We start from the raw sequence: 18,383 nt of genomic DNA on the forward strand, positions 1-18,383 counted from the left end.
TTGGTGGCTGAAAAGTTGATTTTAAAATTATTTACTTTGAAAAACCATAAAAAGTCGGCCTGAGAAATATTTGTTTCATAGGTTGCATTCCCACTGCAGCCTGAAGTGACCCAATTCCTATTTTTTTGACGTAATGCGACCTGTATCCGATCTTTTCATGGCAGTGTGAACAGCACAGGTCGGATTCTTTTTCAAATGTGACCCATATCTGATACGTATCCAATTCAAATGTGACCTAACGTCCAGGTCGTATTCATCCGAACTGAACGTCACTGATACTCAACAAATCTCACTCTTCTGCGTCCTGATACGCGCAAGTGGGAAGAAAAACTACAACCATGACGGACAATATGAGCATTAAGTTGTTAATATGCTGCTCCGGCCGGACAACAACTTCAAATATATGAGCTATGCTCCACCGTTAGCCTCCATGTTTACTTCCGCAAACACTGAGCACTTCTTCTTCTTTTTATGGGGGTTGGCAGAACACTTAGAACGCTGACGCTATTGCGCCCTCTAGTGCGCATGCGGGACACTTTCAGGTCATTTGCCCGTTCAGACTGCAGAACGCATACAGGTCGCAGTTACTGGCAGTGTGAACGGCCCCGGCAAAAAAATCGGAATTGCCAAAAAAATCGGAAATGGGTCACTTAAGGCTGCAGTGTGAACGTACCCTTACTTTGAAGACTTTTTTTCCTCTGACTGTTGAATGTTGTATTTCCTGTTGGCATAAGCCAACATGTGTCAGTTGATCTGTGAGTCACTGCTTCAGACTCGGATCCTGACAACCGTTCACATGTTGGACAATATCTGCAGCGACATGATTTGAAAAGGAATCAAATTAATTCACAGCGCTGCTCATGATGAAAATCAGTGATTCATTCTTCAGATTTTTTTTTTGTGAGGAATGTTTTGTCACAAACATAAAGAGAGGCCACAACACCTCCTGCTCATCTTCACAGCTTCCTTCAGGTTTCCTCCAAAGAATGGAAAGTGACTTCCCGTAGGAAAGTGTTTTTCAAACCGGAATCATTTCTCTAAAAAGAAGCTTTTAAACATACTGATATGTTGGCTGCTTAAGGGTAACTTACTATGCTTCTCTGAACAGTTTAGGATTTGTCTATCAGCAAAACAAAGCATGTTCTTTACCTTTTTTTTTTTGCATTTACACTGACATTCTTTTAGCTCCACTGAGGTTGCTAGGTAACAGACGGAACTCTGCTAGGGTTGCTAGGTAACAGGCGGAACTCTTCTGGGGTTACTAGGTAATGAGAAAAATTCCAGCTCTGCCCGCTCATTTTCAATGGCTACTTCACAACATTGCCTTTGTTGTCCTCAAGCCACTTTGTAGCCAATTTGGTGCAGTGCTTAGGGTCACTGTCGACATTAATAACTGACTGTATTAATTTAGTTACTTTTTGAATTTTAGTGATGCACATTTTTTAAGTAAACTGCATCCTGAAGAAGCCTATATAAAATGGGAATGTTTTTCAACAGCAATATTTGTGTTTATTTTGCTATATACGGTCACACCCATACTTGTATCTAAAAGAAGCTATAAATCAATTTTTATATATTTTTTTATTGTTATCACAATGTTACCATAAAATATTGTGATACATTTCTATGTCCATGTCTTGCAGTGCCCTCCTGTTTTAGAGAGGCTCTCTTTCATATGACAAGAGTTTTTAGAATTACTAATCTGCTTATAGCAATAAAAGGTGATTTAGACATGTTTGTTAATATATGATATAACTTGCAAAATGCATGCATAAAACCAACATCTTCAAAAAAAAATTTTTTTCTAGAGGAACCACCAGTGCTTGAATTTTTTAAAGAATATATAATTTTAAACTATTTCTAGGAATATTAAGAAAAGTTAATACTTTGAGCATTTTTCAAAGTATTGAAAAAACCGTGGATACACGTTTGTCAACATTTCAACCTTATGAATGACAGAATAGATTTTCTTTTTTAAACTAACCACTGATATTTTTGCGTTTAACTAATATCTCAGGGCGGCCTGTGCTGAGGATGACGTCCGAGTCTGACATCGTTTTGCTAACAGTGCCACACCCTCAGGCATCTGTTCCCCACTTCGCCCTTGAACTGCCTTTTATTTGTGGCTGTCACAACATTTCTATTAATTTGCGCACTTTTATAGGCTGATAAACGGTGACTAAAAGATTTGATGAGTTTAGTCTGCCTTTTTTTCTTTTCTCAAGTGAGAAAATAGGTCGCATTTGCTGCACAGATGCACGGCTTTGGATAAAAACACCCCTCTCCGCAACTTTATCAAAAATCCAAATATTTCATGACTTCAGTAAATTTTTATTTTTATTTTTAATGGTTATGATTTGTCATACAGACATATTTTAACTCACTGTTTTCCTCTTCTGCAGCCAAAAGGTTTTCGCCGATACTACAGCTCTCCGTTGCTGAACCAGGAACAGTACGGCTGCATTAAAGAAGTCATGCCCATCGGTGAGATTCAAATATCTAATACACAGAGCTGGGAAGTAACTAGTTACATTTACTCAGTTACATTTATTTGAGTAACTTTTAGAAAAAAATAAAATAAAAAAAATACTGTGGCTAATGTTTACTTACTAGTTGTTGTCCCTGCTTTAGCAAAACAATTTCCCACATGGGATTAATAATCTATCTTGCTATCTTGCCAGGTGGATAACTATCTATTTACTTCTAGCTATCTGTCAAGTTTGATGGCTTTTTATCTACTGCTAGCTAGATAGATAGCTATCTATCACTGCTAGTTCACAAGCTAGAAAGAAAACTATCTACAGATAGCTACCAAGCTATTCTTACTTGAGCACAATTTCTGGATACTTTATCCACTGTTAGTAACTTAACTGAATGAAGTTTTTATTAAAGTTTCATAGGTGTTATATTGAAAGAAACTGAAAGTTTTTACTTTTGCCTGATTTTGTCATTTTGTAATTGTTATTTATATGAATTATTTACATTTTGATCTTTAAAGTACCAACATTTCTACATAACTTTATAATTTGGTCTGTCTATGTAATTTTTAAACAGTAAATTATGTTTTGATCAGTTACTCAGGATGTGAGTAAACTTTTTACCAAATACTTTTTTTACTCATAAAAAGGCTACTTTTTAACTTGAGTGAAAATATGTTGAAGTAGTGCTAATGTTTCTCAAGTACAAGTTTTGAATACTCTACCCGTCTCTGCTTCTATGTATTTAAACTTTGCTGTATATCTAATTATACAGATTATAGAGCTTATCTGCTGTTTAATGTTTATGTCTTTATGGAAAAACCACTTGGCCAAGATGAAAGCTTCATATTTGTTTGCTCATCATCTTATCTTGTATCTTGTGTTTTGCTCCAAAGCCTGTGGGAATAAGGTGGACCCAGTGTATGAAGCCCTGAGGTTTGGGACGTCGCTGGCACAAAAGGCCAAGAGGGCAAGCGGCTCAGATTCTCCACACAGAAACTCAGTAAGAACCCAATACGTGGCTTAATATGATATCTTGAGCTTTAGGGTGTTGTCACTTTGATTTCAGACCAGAATTGCAACATTTATCACATTTTTCAGCTGCTGCGGTTTGCTGACACAAATCAAAGCCTTTAAAGGGGACAAATGAGGAAAACTAAAAATGTTTGCTTTGGTTTGGAAGTACAAAAGCACTTAATAGAAACAGTCCAACTGCTTAAAACAAACCAACACCTAGCCAGTTTTTGGCAATAAGTTAAAATTTTTTGGTGTCTAGAAAGTGAGCCGTTCCAAAAACCACCAGAATGTAACGTCACAAATCAGCAGACCCCGTTACCTAGCAACCCCAGTGAAGCCCAATCCGTTACCTAGCAACCCAAGCTGAGTTCCAGAACATTTGGTCAGCTGGTTTTACCGCTGTATGCATTGCACAATGGCTGCTGGAAAAAAACAGAGTGTTTTGTTGTTGACTTACCATCCAGAAACCACTTGCTGTGTTCTAGTTTGTTGTGCAGGAGGCTCAATTTGTGCTTTTCATAGATGTACGGTTGTATATTTGCTCATCTATTTGCAGCCATCTTCATGTGCGAGTGTAACGTTGAGTTTGGGGGGCATGGCCAGCAGCAGATTATTTGAATTTAAAGTTACAAGACGCCCTAAAACAGCTCAAAATTGGAAGAACTGATCAGACCCAAATGTCATTATCTAAAAATGACTTTGTATAAAAAATGTAATGAACATCCTGTTCAAGGAAGCATAATACATCACATTTAAGCAACCTGTTGCCCTCCTCGCCTGAGGGGGCACTGCATCATGAAACACTTAACGAAATGATACAAAATCCTCTGAAGAAGATACTGAGCGCAACTTCCTATTTCACAAAACGTAAACAGAAATGGAGTGTCAGATTTTAGCGGTTGGAGGATTTCTCTTTTGAGTTTGGCTAAAGACTACAAACAATTTCTCCTGCAAGCGCTAGGCTAGCGCGTTTGCTTTGGTAGTATTTACCCAGAATTCCCTGGGTTGTTGTCCACTTTCTGCTTTTGGAGCGGTTTCCAGTCTGCTTATGCATTCAAACCGCACCAGAGTTCATTTCAACCAAACCCAGACTCATAGTTCGATTTTTTTGAAGTTCCATTACGCATTCACACCTCCCCAAACGAACCAAGCTTTCTAGACAAACAAACTGGAGTTAGTTTGAAGTGGACTAAACAGAGCTGTTGTGAATACACCATTACTTTTGTTTGGGCTTCATGTAAATTTTGCAGACGCAATGGTTTAGATAGGTCCGTACGCTGCAGAGCTGCTAACACTACCAATAAAGGCAGTGCGGCCCCGGCGGGCTTGCTGGAAGATGTCACTGCGAACGGCGGTGTCACCGCTCCGAAGATGAATCAGACTGATTTGCAGCTGCATGCAGAATCTGCTCTCATGCCGTATATATCGTAATGTAAGGTGAACTGAATCTGGACGCGTGCCTCTGGATGATGACGTCTGAAAGCTGCTGGGTTTCAGCCGTCATCTGCTGTCCTGTGCAGCTGTTAGAGATGGTGGGTGTGTGCGTGTGTGTGTGTGTGTGTGTGTATGGAGACTTTAGAGACAATGTGATCTCAGCAGGAGCCTGATAATAGCTTCCAAATGCAGACTAGGAAACGGCACGTTTACTCCCATCTGCAGTTCAGCACAGAAAATAGATTCATTTTAGCAAACTTAGAGCTCTGAAACTTTACTTGTTTACTTGTTGTGCTTTGTAAAAGTATTCACACCCCTTTGCTTGTTTTATGTTTTGTTTTATCACAACTAAAAACCCTTCAGTTATTTTCATTGAGATTACATTCAATAGAACACCAAACAGATGTAATTGTGACATTGAAGAAAAGTTTTTTTTTGTTAGTTTTGCACAATTAAATATCTAAAAAGTGTGGTGTGTAATTATACTAATTCACTTAAGTATAATCTAGTCCATCCCAACTCCCTTCAGAAGTTGCCTAATGTCAGGATTTTGGGGACTGGTTTTGTGGTTCTTGCTGTCTTTAATTACTTTTTTTGTGGCAGCTTTTGATTGAAGTTGTGAATATTTTTAAATTCTCTCATGGTGACTTTTCAGCCATTCTCCTTGCATGTTTTGTTATTGAAAAGTGTTTGTTAAACAATGTGTATTTGGTACTTAACAGCACCAAACGCTAGCTGTGCTAACGCTAAATCACTTCACCAAAAGAGTATTTAGAAGAAGCCAATGCTAGCGCGCTCAATTCAGCCATGTTGATACTATTTGTTAACATGTGTACCTTGGCGCCATCCAGTGTCATATTTGTTAGTGCATGAAAATAAACATTATAACTGCTTGGATTTCTAAGAGTCAAGAACCAAAACTTAAACACAGATGTCGAACTTTATTTTACAAAACAGCCAAGTAAATTAGCAATTTAAAATTTTTCTGGAAAAAATTATTTAGATGAAGTTGGGTGCACTAATTGTTTTCAAAGTTTGCAAAAATGCTACAGCGTTAAGCTAAAAATTAGCTTAACGGAATCTGATAATTGGCATACTAGCCAATTATCAGATTGGCTAGTATGCCAATCTGATAATTAGCAAAGTATCAGATTGGCATACTAGCATAAATGTGGCCACCACTGACTTTGGTGAACTAACTTGCGTGTATTTTATCCATCTCTAATGGCAAATGTAGCGAAAATAAGGCTATACTGATGTTTAGATTGTTTCAATAGAAAATAAAAGAAAAAATAGAAGTCAATTTCTACAAAAAATCTCAGAAATTTGAGATTAACCTCAAATTTTGTAGAGCTTTCTGAGCTTGAAAAGATTAAAATTTGCTAGTAAAAACTCTAAAAATATTTTAGAAAAACTTTTGAATTTTAGGAACTTTTCTAGAAAATTTCTGAAATTACTCTAAAGAATTCTGATTTTATTTTCTAATAAATTTTCTAATTTTGGAGATCAGAAATTTGTAAATTCTTTCTATAAAATTTCTGAGATTGATCTCAAAATTTGAATTTTTTGACAAAAATTAACTTTTTTTTATTATACCTACCTATGCTGTTGTGAAATCCGAATCCGTAAATAATTTATTATCTTAAAAAATGTCAATCATCAAAATAGAAATTATCAACCGCCTTTTAATTAATTTTTTGATTAATTTATTGCTTTTTGCGACAAGCTTATTTAATTATTCTCTATAAAACAAATCCATGATTTGGCCACAATTTAAACTCAGTGGTATGTCAGAGTGACCCAGTCAAAGTCCAGAACTGAATCAAGAATCTGTGGCAGCGCTTAAGAATGTCATCATGTCAACACCAATGTATGCCTTAAATATCTGAGCTTTGCTTGTCGGAAATGTTACAAATAAATCCCAAGCAATGATTGTTGATCGCTAGCTGATCAGTTTGTGTATTGATTAATTGCTTTTAGGCCAGCGATCTGGATAACGTCCCAGAGGAGGTCGTGGCTCACAGCAGTAGGCAAGAGTTGTCGAGAAAACACAGCGATGACGGTGAGTACCTGTTCCAGGAGTTCGTTTTCTTGCAGTTTTCCACATGCTGAAAGTTCAGATTTCTGCAGTGAGTCACTTTTCTGTTTGTTTTCTTAGTTTTCACAGTTATGCAGAACGGAGCCGAGTGTTTGTACCTGCCAGAGAGAAAGGCCGATGACTTACCGGTGAGAAACTGTTTCCCAAAACAATCTTTTTCAGCTCTTTATCTGAAAGCCTCTTCATCTACTTTATGGTTTTATGAGAATTTACACTTAGCCAACAATCTTTCCTCCCCCCAACTGTGATTATCTGCTAAATCTCCCAGGATTTTGGGGGGGGAAAAATTCAGTTTTCATCCGTCTATACCAAAGCAAACCCAAACTGATGTGACTGTTTCCCTGTGGGAGTGCAGACAAACTTTGACCTTGAAACCTTCGATCTGCTGCCGTTTTCTGTGCTGCTGCTGTTGTGCTGGGATTCAGTGCTGATGGTGTAAAATTCATGCTGCAGAAAGGAAAAAGGTTAAACCTCTGAATCACCTCCTGCAGCTCAACAATGAATATTTCATGGAGCAGTTTCATTAGCCTTCGTCCTCTCTATCGTCTCCTTCAGGGGGAAATTCTGTTACGGTTTTACTTTCATGTGTTAAAGCTGTGGTATGTAACTTTTATGAAAATTTTTTCTTGAAATGTGTTGAAACATTGTGACATAATTGGTGAAAAAATCAAGCTGCTCTGCCTTCTCCCAGTGCCAACTGGAAACAACCAATTAGAGCCAGGAGGTGGGTCTTAGTGCTGTCAATCACCGTCAGTGTGTCCCAGCAGGTAGCATAGCCTTAATGCTAGGGTAGTTAACATGATGGCAGCTTAACAGTTTTCCTGTAACGATTGTTTCTCCACCATTAGCACATTTAGCAGCAAATACTTGAGATTGATTGACAGCACTAAGACCCGCCTCCTGGCTCTGATTGGTTGTTTTTGGTCAGGAGCATTACCTTTCTTCAGACGGCAATGATAGTTCAAGGAGACGTTGAAGGAGAGTGATATTTTCACAGATTATATGTCTCATAGCAAACTTTTACAAAATGGTGTTAATTTTAACAAATATGTAAAAAAAAACAAGCATATTTTCATAAAAGTTACATACTGCAGCTTTAACAGGTTTAGAATTAAACTGCATTTTGGGAATTTACAGCCATAACTGATACACGCTGACAGGAGATTTTTTTAAATATACCTTAATTTTCATTAACATATATAAACTATATTTTTTCAAAATGGTGAATTATTTTGAAAAAACGGACACTGGACTCAAGCGATTTGCTCCGCATCTGTCAAAATGTCAGACACTTTCTAGAAAAAAAAAAAACAATTTCTGAGCTCAGAGTCGAAAACATATGGGAAAAACATCTGAATTTTTCTAGAAAAACAAATCAATTTGATTTTAAAAAGTCAAAAATCTGAGAAAACTCAGAATTTGAGATTCTCACAAATTTTCTAGAAAAAAATTTGAAAATTTCCAAGTTTAATAAATAGAAAGTTTGCACGAAAAGACACAAAATTTTGAATTTAATCTCAGAAATATCTAAAAAAAAAAAAAAAAAAAAAAAAAAGGGGAAATTTTTGGGTTTGAAACTCAAAAAATTTCCAAAAGTCAAAAATGTTTGCTTTTTAAACTCAGAAATTTTTTTCTGGAAACTTGCTGAGATTAATCTAAAAATTTCAGTTTTTTTTTTTTTTAATCAGAAATTTTAAAAGTTACAGATTTTTTTTCATTTTTTAAAAAAAACCTCAACAACCCTAACATGCGGTTGTAGAATTCGGCGTTCAGATAGCCACGAAAAACTCAGAATTAAGTTGCATATGGTCAAAAAAAATTCATTGGATTTAGTTAAATTTTGCTTGCTGTGTAATCGTAGCCTTTATTTATAAATTTTGCCATTTCTGCCGAGTTGAATAGAAATACTAATCACATTTTTATTTGTAAAATTTAACTTTATATACCATGTTTTTATAATTGAACTATAACAACTGCCTGGTCTTTCACATGAAATCTCAATTAAATACACTGAAAGTTGTGGTTTGAAAGTGATAAAATGTGAAAAGGTTTTGGTTGGGGCTCCGTGTTGTGCAATGCGTTGCTCCAGCAGCCGTCCGTTACCTGGAGGTGGCTGGAAGTTCAGCGCCGGCCCATCACGCTGGAGCGGGCCCGACTGGAGCGGGCGGTTTGTCAGCCGACAGGTCCATTAGCTCAGGCTGGCGGACCGACAGATGGAGGCTCTGCAGGGTAACGAGCCCAGAAAACGTCTGGAAAACCCATCCTTCATCAGAGGAGAGCCATCCATGCAGGAATGGTTTTCTCCTCATCAATAGTGGATTTTGCTGAAATCAGCGTTTCTTAGCAAGCAGTACAGTTCATATTTCCACTGAAAAAGGTAGATAATCATTGGTAGTTAAGGTGGTAGCATTCAAATCCAGAACCAAAAATATAATTTTATTAAAGTGTAGCACTGACCACTCATTGGATTTTGACCTTTCACCTACAAAAACTCTTTGTTGTCATGACAACGTCAGCTGCATTTTATTATCAGGTTTTTCTGCGTTTTTTAGCAAACAGTACATTTTATATTTCCCCTAAAAAGGTAAACAAAATGCATAATCATTAGTAATTATGGTGATAATAGACAAATCCATAATCAAAAATCAGATTTCATGTCAGTATAAGACTAAACAGCCTTTCACCTACAAAGACTATTCACTGTCATGGCAACTTGAGAAGGATTTTATTATTTAGCCAAAATAAAGTATCTTTTGGAAGATAAAGATAATACTCCATTATGATATAGTAATAATAATAATGTGCATATAGTTTAATTAAAACAGACATTTAACCTGAGATTCAAATGTCCTTACAGAGTAACTAAACCTCAAATCAACCTTTTGTGCAGATAAATTGTCTAAACTGGACATTTGAAATGCAGTATGTAACTTTTACTCAAAAAAACAAAGTATTTTTACATATTTATTAAAACTGTCACTATGTCAGTTTGTTATGAGATGATTGACAGCACCAAGACCCGCCTCCTGGCTCTGATTGGTTGTTTCTAGTTAGCACTGGGAGAAGGCGGAGTAGCTACGTTGTTTTCCCAGATTATCTTTTCATATATTGCCACAACATGGTGACAGTTTCAACAAATATGTATAAAATATTCTTTATAAAAGTTACATACTTCTCCTTAAGTTTCTTTGCATATTTTGATTTTTTTTCCCTTCTGATTATTTTATTATTTAGCAAAAATAAATATTTTAGTAATCCTAATTGACCAAAAACAGCAAACATTTAGTCTGATTTCATGTCAAGCAATAAAAAAGGTACATTTTCTTTTTTTGTGCTGAATATAAACTTCTTATTTCAACTGTATATTTAAAAATACTCTCACTTTAGATGGATTTCTGTATTTGATACGCTCCAGAAATGTTAATCTGATTTTAATTGTACCACAGATGTGGTGTTGTGGTCTTGGCGGCTCTTCGTCGGCTGTAATGGATGCCTGGTATCACGGTTTGGACCCCCAGGCCGTCGAGGCCGTTTACCTCCTGGCTTCCTTTAACTAGACCCATCCATCAGCTGCATTAACAGCCACTGCTGGTGACACCTGTGGAGCCATTTCACTTTATTATAGCCGTCTCTTGCTGTCCAACAGGAGAAAAAGGCAATTAAATTTCCTAAAAGTTGTGTCATTTTTGTTTTGCTGCTGTTGCTATGCAGATTGAGTTTCCATACTGATGGGTTGCAGAGACCCATCAGTATGCAGAAACCAATCTGAAAACCAGATTCTTCCTCTTCTTCTCACTTTTGTTGATGACTCTGATCAGGAACAAATTACTTTCCCAAATCTGCAAGAGTAACATAAGTTTTCTACACGTCTAGTTTGAAACCAGATATTTACATCAGGGTTATAATAGTTTTGGGGTTTTTGTTGTGACTTTCTGTCTAATTCAGTTAGTTTTAGTTTGTATTTTTTAGTGTGTTTGCTAGTTTTTCTTAGTTATTATAACTTAAATATTGTTTACTTTTAGTTTAGTCTTTATTCGTTAAAGTAGTATTTTATTTTTTTCATATTTTGGTTAATTTTTAGGTGGAGAATTCAAAAAGTATTGCATTGTGGTTATGTTTATAAAGATTGTGTTATGAATACTCACCAGAAGATACTGTTTAAAAAATGTTTTCAACCAAATAACTGGTATTTTCTTCCAACATTTGCTGTAGCTGTTTTACGGACTAGCATTAGCGTATGGAGAGCCGTAATTTGCCGACAGTTGACATAAACTGGTTGTTTGGATGGGAAAAAAACAATCCACATCCACCTAAAAGGCTAATAAATTCATATATATATATATTCATTAATATATAATTTCAGTATGTTTTAGTTTCAAAAATGCACAATGAAGTTTTGAGTTAGTTAAAGTTTTTTCCTATTAATGACCTTTTTTATGTATTTCAGTTAACAAAAATGTTTTCTTGCTTTCAGTTTTGGTTATTTCATTAGTTTTAGTTCCCTTTAACAATCATAATTTCCACACATTGAATAGAAAAAGTTGTTTGATCTCACTTTCTGACATTAAATCAGACTAAATATTTCCTATTTTGGGGTCAGTTACCGTTACCAAAATTATTTCTATTTCATAAATGTGAAGAATAAAAGTTATTTATGATGGCCACTCCAATGTGGAAAACTGTTTCATTCGAAATTAAATAAATATATATTTTTATCCAATCGTAATAAAACAAAAAAAGACTATATTTGAAAAATATATTTTTATATAAAACTAATTTAAGCACAATTTATTGGAAAAAAAAAATCAAGCCACCAAAATATATGCTTTTTAGGCACTACCAGAGCTCCATACATTCTCTTTCTGATGAAGGTCACTGATGTTGTGTTTTTTAATATGGTGTGTGTAAATATTTGGCCGTGTTTCTGTTTAGATGGATCAGATCCAGCTGCAGAACGATCCGCTCAAGCTCAACACGTTGGTGGCCTTGTACGATTTCAGCGCCCAGGAGAGCCACGACCTGAAGATGAGGTCCGCCTGCACACTCACGCACACACGCACACACACACACACACACACACACACACACACACACACACAGAGTTATGGCAAACAGCACAGCATCCAGCACCTTTCCAGGCCTGCGGGTGAAACGCTGCTGACTGATTGACTCTGACGTCTCCTCATTGATTTTCTTTGTTGTTGAAAATGTGAAATAAACAAAAAGGCTGAGGCTCGCTGTGCACAGTGGTCTCACCTCTCCAGATCCAACGATTCAACTTTGCAAAGAAACCAGATTTAAGTTTTCATCTGTTCCCCTTCTCACATTTTGCAGTTTCAGTTTGGAGAATTAGACTCAATTAATCAGGGGAAGACATTTTTACATCAATTAGAGCTCAAAATCTGATAAATTTTTTTCATGAATGGCTCTCAGCAACAGGCCAAATCCTCAGAAATCAGATTTTTTCCCCCTCTTCTTTATGTACATTAATGCTAATAACTCCCTCCATATTTATTAATAAATTAATAGATTAGCGGTATGTACCATGATTCACCTTTCTGTGCTGAATAGAGCATTATTTATTATTTTAGTAATTGATTATACTATACATTATTCTGATGATTAATCGGATAAAGAAATTGGCACATTTTCAGATTTTCATTTAACCACTTAAACATTTTTAAAACAATATTAGAAAAGCATTAAAAATGCAAAAAGACAACAAATAATTAAATTCCTTTATTAAAAAGAAAATAAACATTTTATTGCCTAAAATACAATAACATATTATTATAACATATTTAGTGTTCACTTGATCATTTGTTGCAAACGATTCATCTGCAGTTAAAAACATACTAACATACATTTGAAAAGCTCATCTCTTTCTTCTTAATTTGTCAATAAACTGTAAGGATACATTTTTTTGTTCATTTTTTTTTTAAATAACTTGAACGAAGTGAAGCTAAAACTGTGATTTCTGTACATTTTTAGCTTAAATACTTCTCTGTTTTTTGAGTAAATTACCTTTTCTGATTCTGTATACTCCAGTTAGCGATTAATCGATTACAAAATTAGTTGATGATTATTTCAATAATTGATTAATCATGATTAATCGTTTCAGCCCTATATTACTTCTGAATTTCCCTCTGTTCCTGCACTCTTATTTTTTAACCCTGATTTGTAACATAGCTTACAACAGTAAAACTTTTATATTTATAAATGAGACAAATGATCCAAAGACTCAGATGTGCAGAGTGACCTCATTACCGATACCTGATGGAGAAATGGGATTAAGTATTTATGTCCAATCAGTCTTTTTTTTATATCTAACCTGAATGAGATTAATGATGCCAGGATATTCCATTAATAGCTCCCATCAGGGTATTTCACTAAGATGAACTGCACCGTGTTTGAAACCTAATACAAATATGATTTATAGCCATTAAACTGACAAAGTGTCGCATATTTCAGGCCAGAACAGAAGTAGATGCTGCTGTACTTCAGAATGTGGAGGAAAGACGAATGAAAGATAAGTCAGAGGAAAAGGAGCTTTCTAAATGATTCTCATGTAAAGTGAATGCTATTTAGATTTTCCATTAGAACAAAATCAGACATAATTATGAAGAAAATAAATTTTTATAGATTTTTTATTTATTTGTGTTCAGTTTCCCCGCCATCAAATCTGACTAAGCTTGAGTTGTTTTACAAATAAAAATAGTCAAAAGCTTCAGCATCTAGATGTGACAAGTTGGTAGAAACATTCCCTGTAACTGTAGTAATTGAGGTCTGAACCGATTAATCGCGATTAATCAATCATTGAAATAATCTTTAACTAATTTAGTAACCGATTAATCGTTAACTGGACTATACAGACTAAAAAACCAACACAGTCAGAGCAGTAATTAAGCCAAAACTTTACAAAAATGTAAACATTTTTATATTTTAAATGGAAGATCCTTTTTTATCAGTAATTATTTTCTAGCCAGAACTCTTCAAGTGTTAAGTTTAGCTTTGCCTGGTTTGGATTTTCAAATAAAATCTCATATTAAGCACCTTTTGTTATGCAGTCATAAATTAGTTAATTGAAAAAAACTATGAACAGGTTAATCAGCCATACATTGTATTGTTGCTAAGTGAAGCGAAAAAGGATTCCTAAAGTATTTTTAGTATTTGCTTTTAGCTGCACATGCTTACTTTGTTACAGATGATCAAGCATACACTGAAGGAATGTTATGTAGCTGTATTTTAACTAATACAACAAATGAAATTGATTTATTAATATGCATTTCTTACTTATTTTAATACCAAAATTATTTGGTAAGATTTTGTGAATTTGTGGTGTTTATTTTTGTTGGTTGTGCAGCAGGCTCCACTTCTGCTTTTCAAAGATGTATGGTTGTAAAGTTGCACATCTGTTTGCAGCCATTTTTATGTGTGAGTGTAAACATTGAGCTGGGGGCGTGGCCAGCAGGAGATGATTTGGATTTAAAGTGACAGACGTCCTAAAACGACTAGTAAAACCTGAGTGTTAGTTGATTATTTGTATTTTTCAGATTTTCTTTTTGTTTTACATTGCTGGAGTGCTTCTAGAAGGACTTCCTATGGTGTTCAGATGTTATCCTCTGTCCAAGCTTTGGCTCTTTGGTCACTATCTGCAAGATACTTAAAAATAGGCTTTCGGGAAAGATGAGTCCTTGAGCCGAAGTATCAATTTGTTTCCGGTTCTCACAGAAATCTCCTGAGGAAACTCGGATAAGATCCACTTCTCTTTTCCTCGTTTTTTCCAAGTTTTCCTCCCATTTAGCTCAGAAATAAATCAGTGCTTTAAATGAAAAACTAAAGAGTATCCCCAATCAAAAGGGTTCATTTTCATTCTGATTTAAAGTAAGAAAATTAGTTTGTTGATTAGTTTCAGCTGCCAACACGGACTCTAATTACATTATTGTCTTTTTTTCAACATGTAATGATGACACACTTTTAAATCAGAGCAAAATCCTGAAAGAAGTTCCTCCATTTCATCTTCAGGTTTTAATATTTTATACTTAATTCCCCTTTTTAGACTGTAACTAACTTCAGCTTTCCACATCTTCAAACAATAATTTTATTTTTTTACACACCAGCATAGCGGAAGGAAATTTATTTTCTAAATTTCACAATAAAAAAAATGTGTAACAAAGGAAGTTATATACTGGAATCAGAATTAATCTGTTTGTAATATTTAATATTTTGTTCAGTGGAGCAAAAACATTCTTCCTCAGAGGATTACAGGAAGTAGTGGTTAAACTTTTGACACCTTTTACTGTAAAAACGGAGATTTTTCTTTTACTAGAGATCAAAATCATACAGACTCTGTTATGATAAATGTTGAAACAGGACCCTCTAGTGGTTTAATATGTTTATGTGCATTTATAGGTTTTCTTATTTACAAATATCTCTTTCTTTTCTACAGAAGAGTATTATGACCCAAAGACAAATAAATAAATACAATTCTGACTTTAATTTCTGTGTCAAAATCCAAATAAATAACCAAACATTCTTAGTTATGTGTCAGTTATTTTGTTGGTGCATGAAAATAATAACATAACCGTTTAATCCTTAATATAAGATTTGTAAACTTGCACCTTAACATGTTCCCAGATTTACTTGGTAGATTTAAGTTTTAAGACTAGATTTGCCCGATTGTGCAAAAGCAGTTTAAACAATTATGATTCTGAGAAGAAAAGTCAGAATTTGCTGAAAAATTATCAGAATTCTGATGAAAAATTATCAGAGTTTTGAGAACAAAAAATATAAATTATGAAAATAAATCTGAATTCTGCAAAAAAGTTAGAATTCTGAAAAAAAATCAAAGTTCTTAGAAAATAATAGAAATTCTGAGAAAAAAAACATGAGAAAAATAACCAGGATGCTGAGATTAAAGTGAGATTATTTTCTTTTCCGGTGGCCCTAATCTTCCTCCGTATTTCTCCTTACAGAGCAGGAGACAGAATATTGCTGGCAGATGATTCCAACAACGACTGGTGGAAGGTAGGTAGGAAATCAATGCTTCATTTTCCAAACTGTCGCGCTGAGATTTTAATGTTTTTGTTCATAACAAAGATAAATACAGATAAACTTTGTAATAAATCAGGGGAAATTGAGCTGAAAATTCTCCAGGACTCATTAAACACATTGGAGATGAATTAGGGGACAAAATGGCCGAGCTGGCCTGTTTCCAGCAGAGCGTACGGAAACTCATTATGCATTTTAACATCGTCTGCAGGCGCAGATTAATAAGCACATCTGTCCCAGTTCAGCAGGCCAAGAGCTCTGCACACCTTGCTGATGCGTTTGTGTTCGGCTCGGCCGTCTTAGAGTCGCTAGCTTTAGCGTGATGAATGTCTGTTCTTTGTTTTTTAGGGGGTGATTGAGGACAGGATTGGTTATTTCCCAGCAGCCTTTGCTCATGAGCTGCAGGAGGGAGATCAGGTGTTCAGGTGCAACAGGACGTTCATCGGCTGCAAAGAGCAAGGGCAGCTCACTCTGAAGGAGGGGCAGGTACTGCAGCTAATTTACCCCACAACCATCCAGCAGGGTTTTCACAAACCAAATCTACTGGAGTTACTTCTTTTGTTGTTGTTTTAGCAGCAAAATCACAAATCGTACAAAGTATTTTTGGTCCAATTTCTGATGTAAATATCTTAAAATAAGGCAAAACTGAGTAACGTTTTAGCTTCATATGGGAGATTGATCCTTAATACTGATGAAAAAGTTCTAGATATGAGAAATAATCTACCAGTGGAACAAAACATTATAAACTATGATATGAGAAAAACATTATTTTGTGGGATTTAATGTATTTTAAACGTTTTTTAAATTATAAAAATGTATTGAAGAAACAAGTAAACTAATAAATGGACATCATAAAATTAGACTTGTTGCAATAAATCAATTAATCACATAATAAATTAAATTCATTTCAATAATTTCCATTTGCATGACTTTTCTTTTTCTACCAAAAACTGGATGATAAAAGTCTTTAGTTTGATGTTTTGGTCTCATTTAAATAATTTATTCACCCATTTTGATCTATTTCTAACACTGTATAAAAAGGTTAACTGAATATTTTTATCCGATTAACTGTCAGAATAATAGATTAATTGATAACTAAAATACTGAGCTGAAACAATTGATCAGATTAGTCGTGATGAATTGATTATTGAAATAATTAACTAATTTAGTGATTGATTAAACTTATTATATGGTTGAAAGTGTATAAGTTACAATTTTGACTGTAATTAAGCCAAATCTGGAAAAAAAATGTCTAATTACATTCTGGAGATGTTTTTAGGTGCAGATGCATCCTTTTCTAATCCAATTAATCAATTAATTGTCAAAATATTAGATTAATAATTATTAACTGCAGCCTTTATCTACATGTTACAGTTCAGGAGGTGTAACATAAAGATGTGTCCAGAGAAAACAAGTGGAATGTAAAATGCTTCCAGAGGCCAGGGGCCGTAACAACACATTTATTTTTCTTTATTAGGTTTATTTGACAGGGACAGAAACATTTGGAAATATAACCTCAAGTGTAAATATTCAGCCCTAACTAGCCTCTAATTTCATACATTAACATGTCTAATGCAAAGTCACAGCTCAACGTTTCAGAACCTGAGCTTCAAATTATCCAACAGCTCTTTGGTTAAATTATTCTGGCACACACTTGTTCACAGAAAGGTTAATCTGGAGTCCACAGACCTTTCCTCTCAGGAATCTAATCAAATTAACATCTCAGCTGTTAGCAGATCTCAGACCAGCCTCTGTTTGCTTCCCAGAACCTGTTGTGTTGAAGACTCTGAGTACGCCCAAAGTAAACGCGCCCCAGTGGGGATAAAACCAGCTCAGCAAGATGAATCTGTGACCTGCTGACTCTCTTTTCCATTCACTCAGACCCAGGGGAGAAATGCTCAGAGCAGACATACACATACATGTGTTCTGTCCCATTAACAGGGTCGAGGTTTAAACGAGGCCAGTCCAAAAACGTAAACACTTGACGTGTTTCGAGGAACAGAAATCCTTCACGACTAAGACGAATCCATTTAAAGTGACAGTTGTAAAGGAGTGAATGATGTGATTGAAATAAAATATGGAAGTTAATAAATGCAGAAAAAAAGTAAAATAGTTTTTTTATGAGCATGTGAGAAACTCAGATTTTTGTTAAAAATAGTCTGACAGCAAAAATGATGACAGGCTATTTTTGCCAGGAATTTTAAACCAAAACAGCCAACCAAAAATGAACTGATGAGCAATAATGTGTTTTATTATCATGCTACACATTTCCTTTCCTTCTTTAATAATATCTAATTAAGACAGAT

At 35.0% G+C, this 18,383-nt stretch overlaps 1 protein-coding gene across 2 annotated transcripts in view; it reads left to right on the forward strand.

The window, feature by feature from the left end:
* stac (SH3 and cysteine rich domain) overlaps positions 1-18,383 on the forward strand; it is a 37,247-nt gene that overhangs the window by 17,672 nt on the left and 1,192 nt on the right. For both annotated transcript variants that reach the window (XM_015029435.1, XM_015029436.1), the window contains 7 exons: positions 2,403-2,484; positions 3,374-3,480; positions 6,909-6,990; positions 7,087-7,154; positions 11,959-12,056; positions 16,002-16,053; positions 16,426-16,563. In XM_015029435.1, coding sequence (XP_014884921.1) covers positions 2,403-2,484; positions 3,374-3,480; positions 6,909-6,990; positions 7,087-7,154; positions 11,959-12,056; positions 16,002-16,053; positions 16,426-16,563 — 627 coding nt within the window. The remainder of the gene's footprint in view (positions 1-2,402; positions 2,485-3,373; positions 3,481-6,908; positions 6,991-7,086; positions 7,155-11,958; positions 12,057-16,001; positions 16,054-16,425; positions 16,564-18,383) is intronic.

The sequence above is a fragment of the Poecilia latipinna genome, unplaced genomic scaffold (genome assembly GCF_001443285.1).
Source record: "Poecilia latipinna isolate Pla-1442-1.1 unplaced genomic scaffold, P_latipinna-1.0 Scaffold153, whole genome shotgun sequence".
NCBI classification, from domain to species: domain Eukaryota; kingdom Metazoa; phylum Chordata; class Actinopteri; order Cyprinodontiformes; family Poeciliidae; genus Poecilia; species Poecilia latipinna.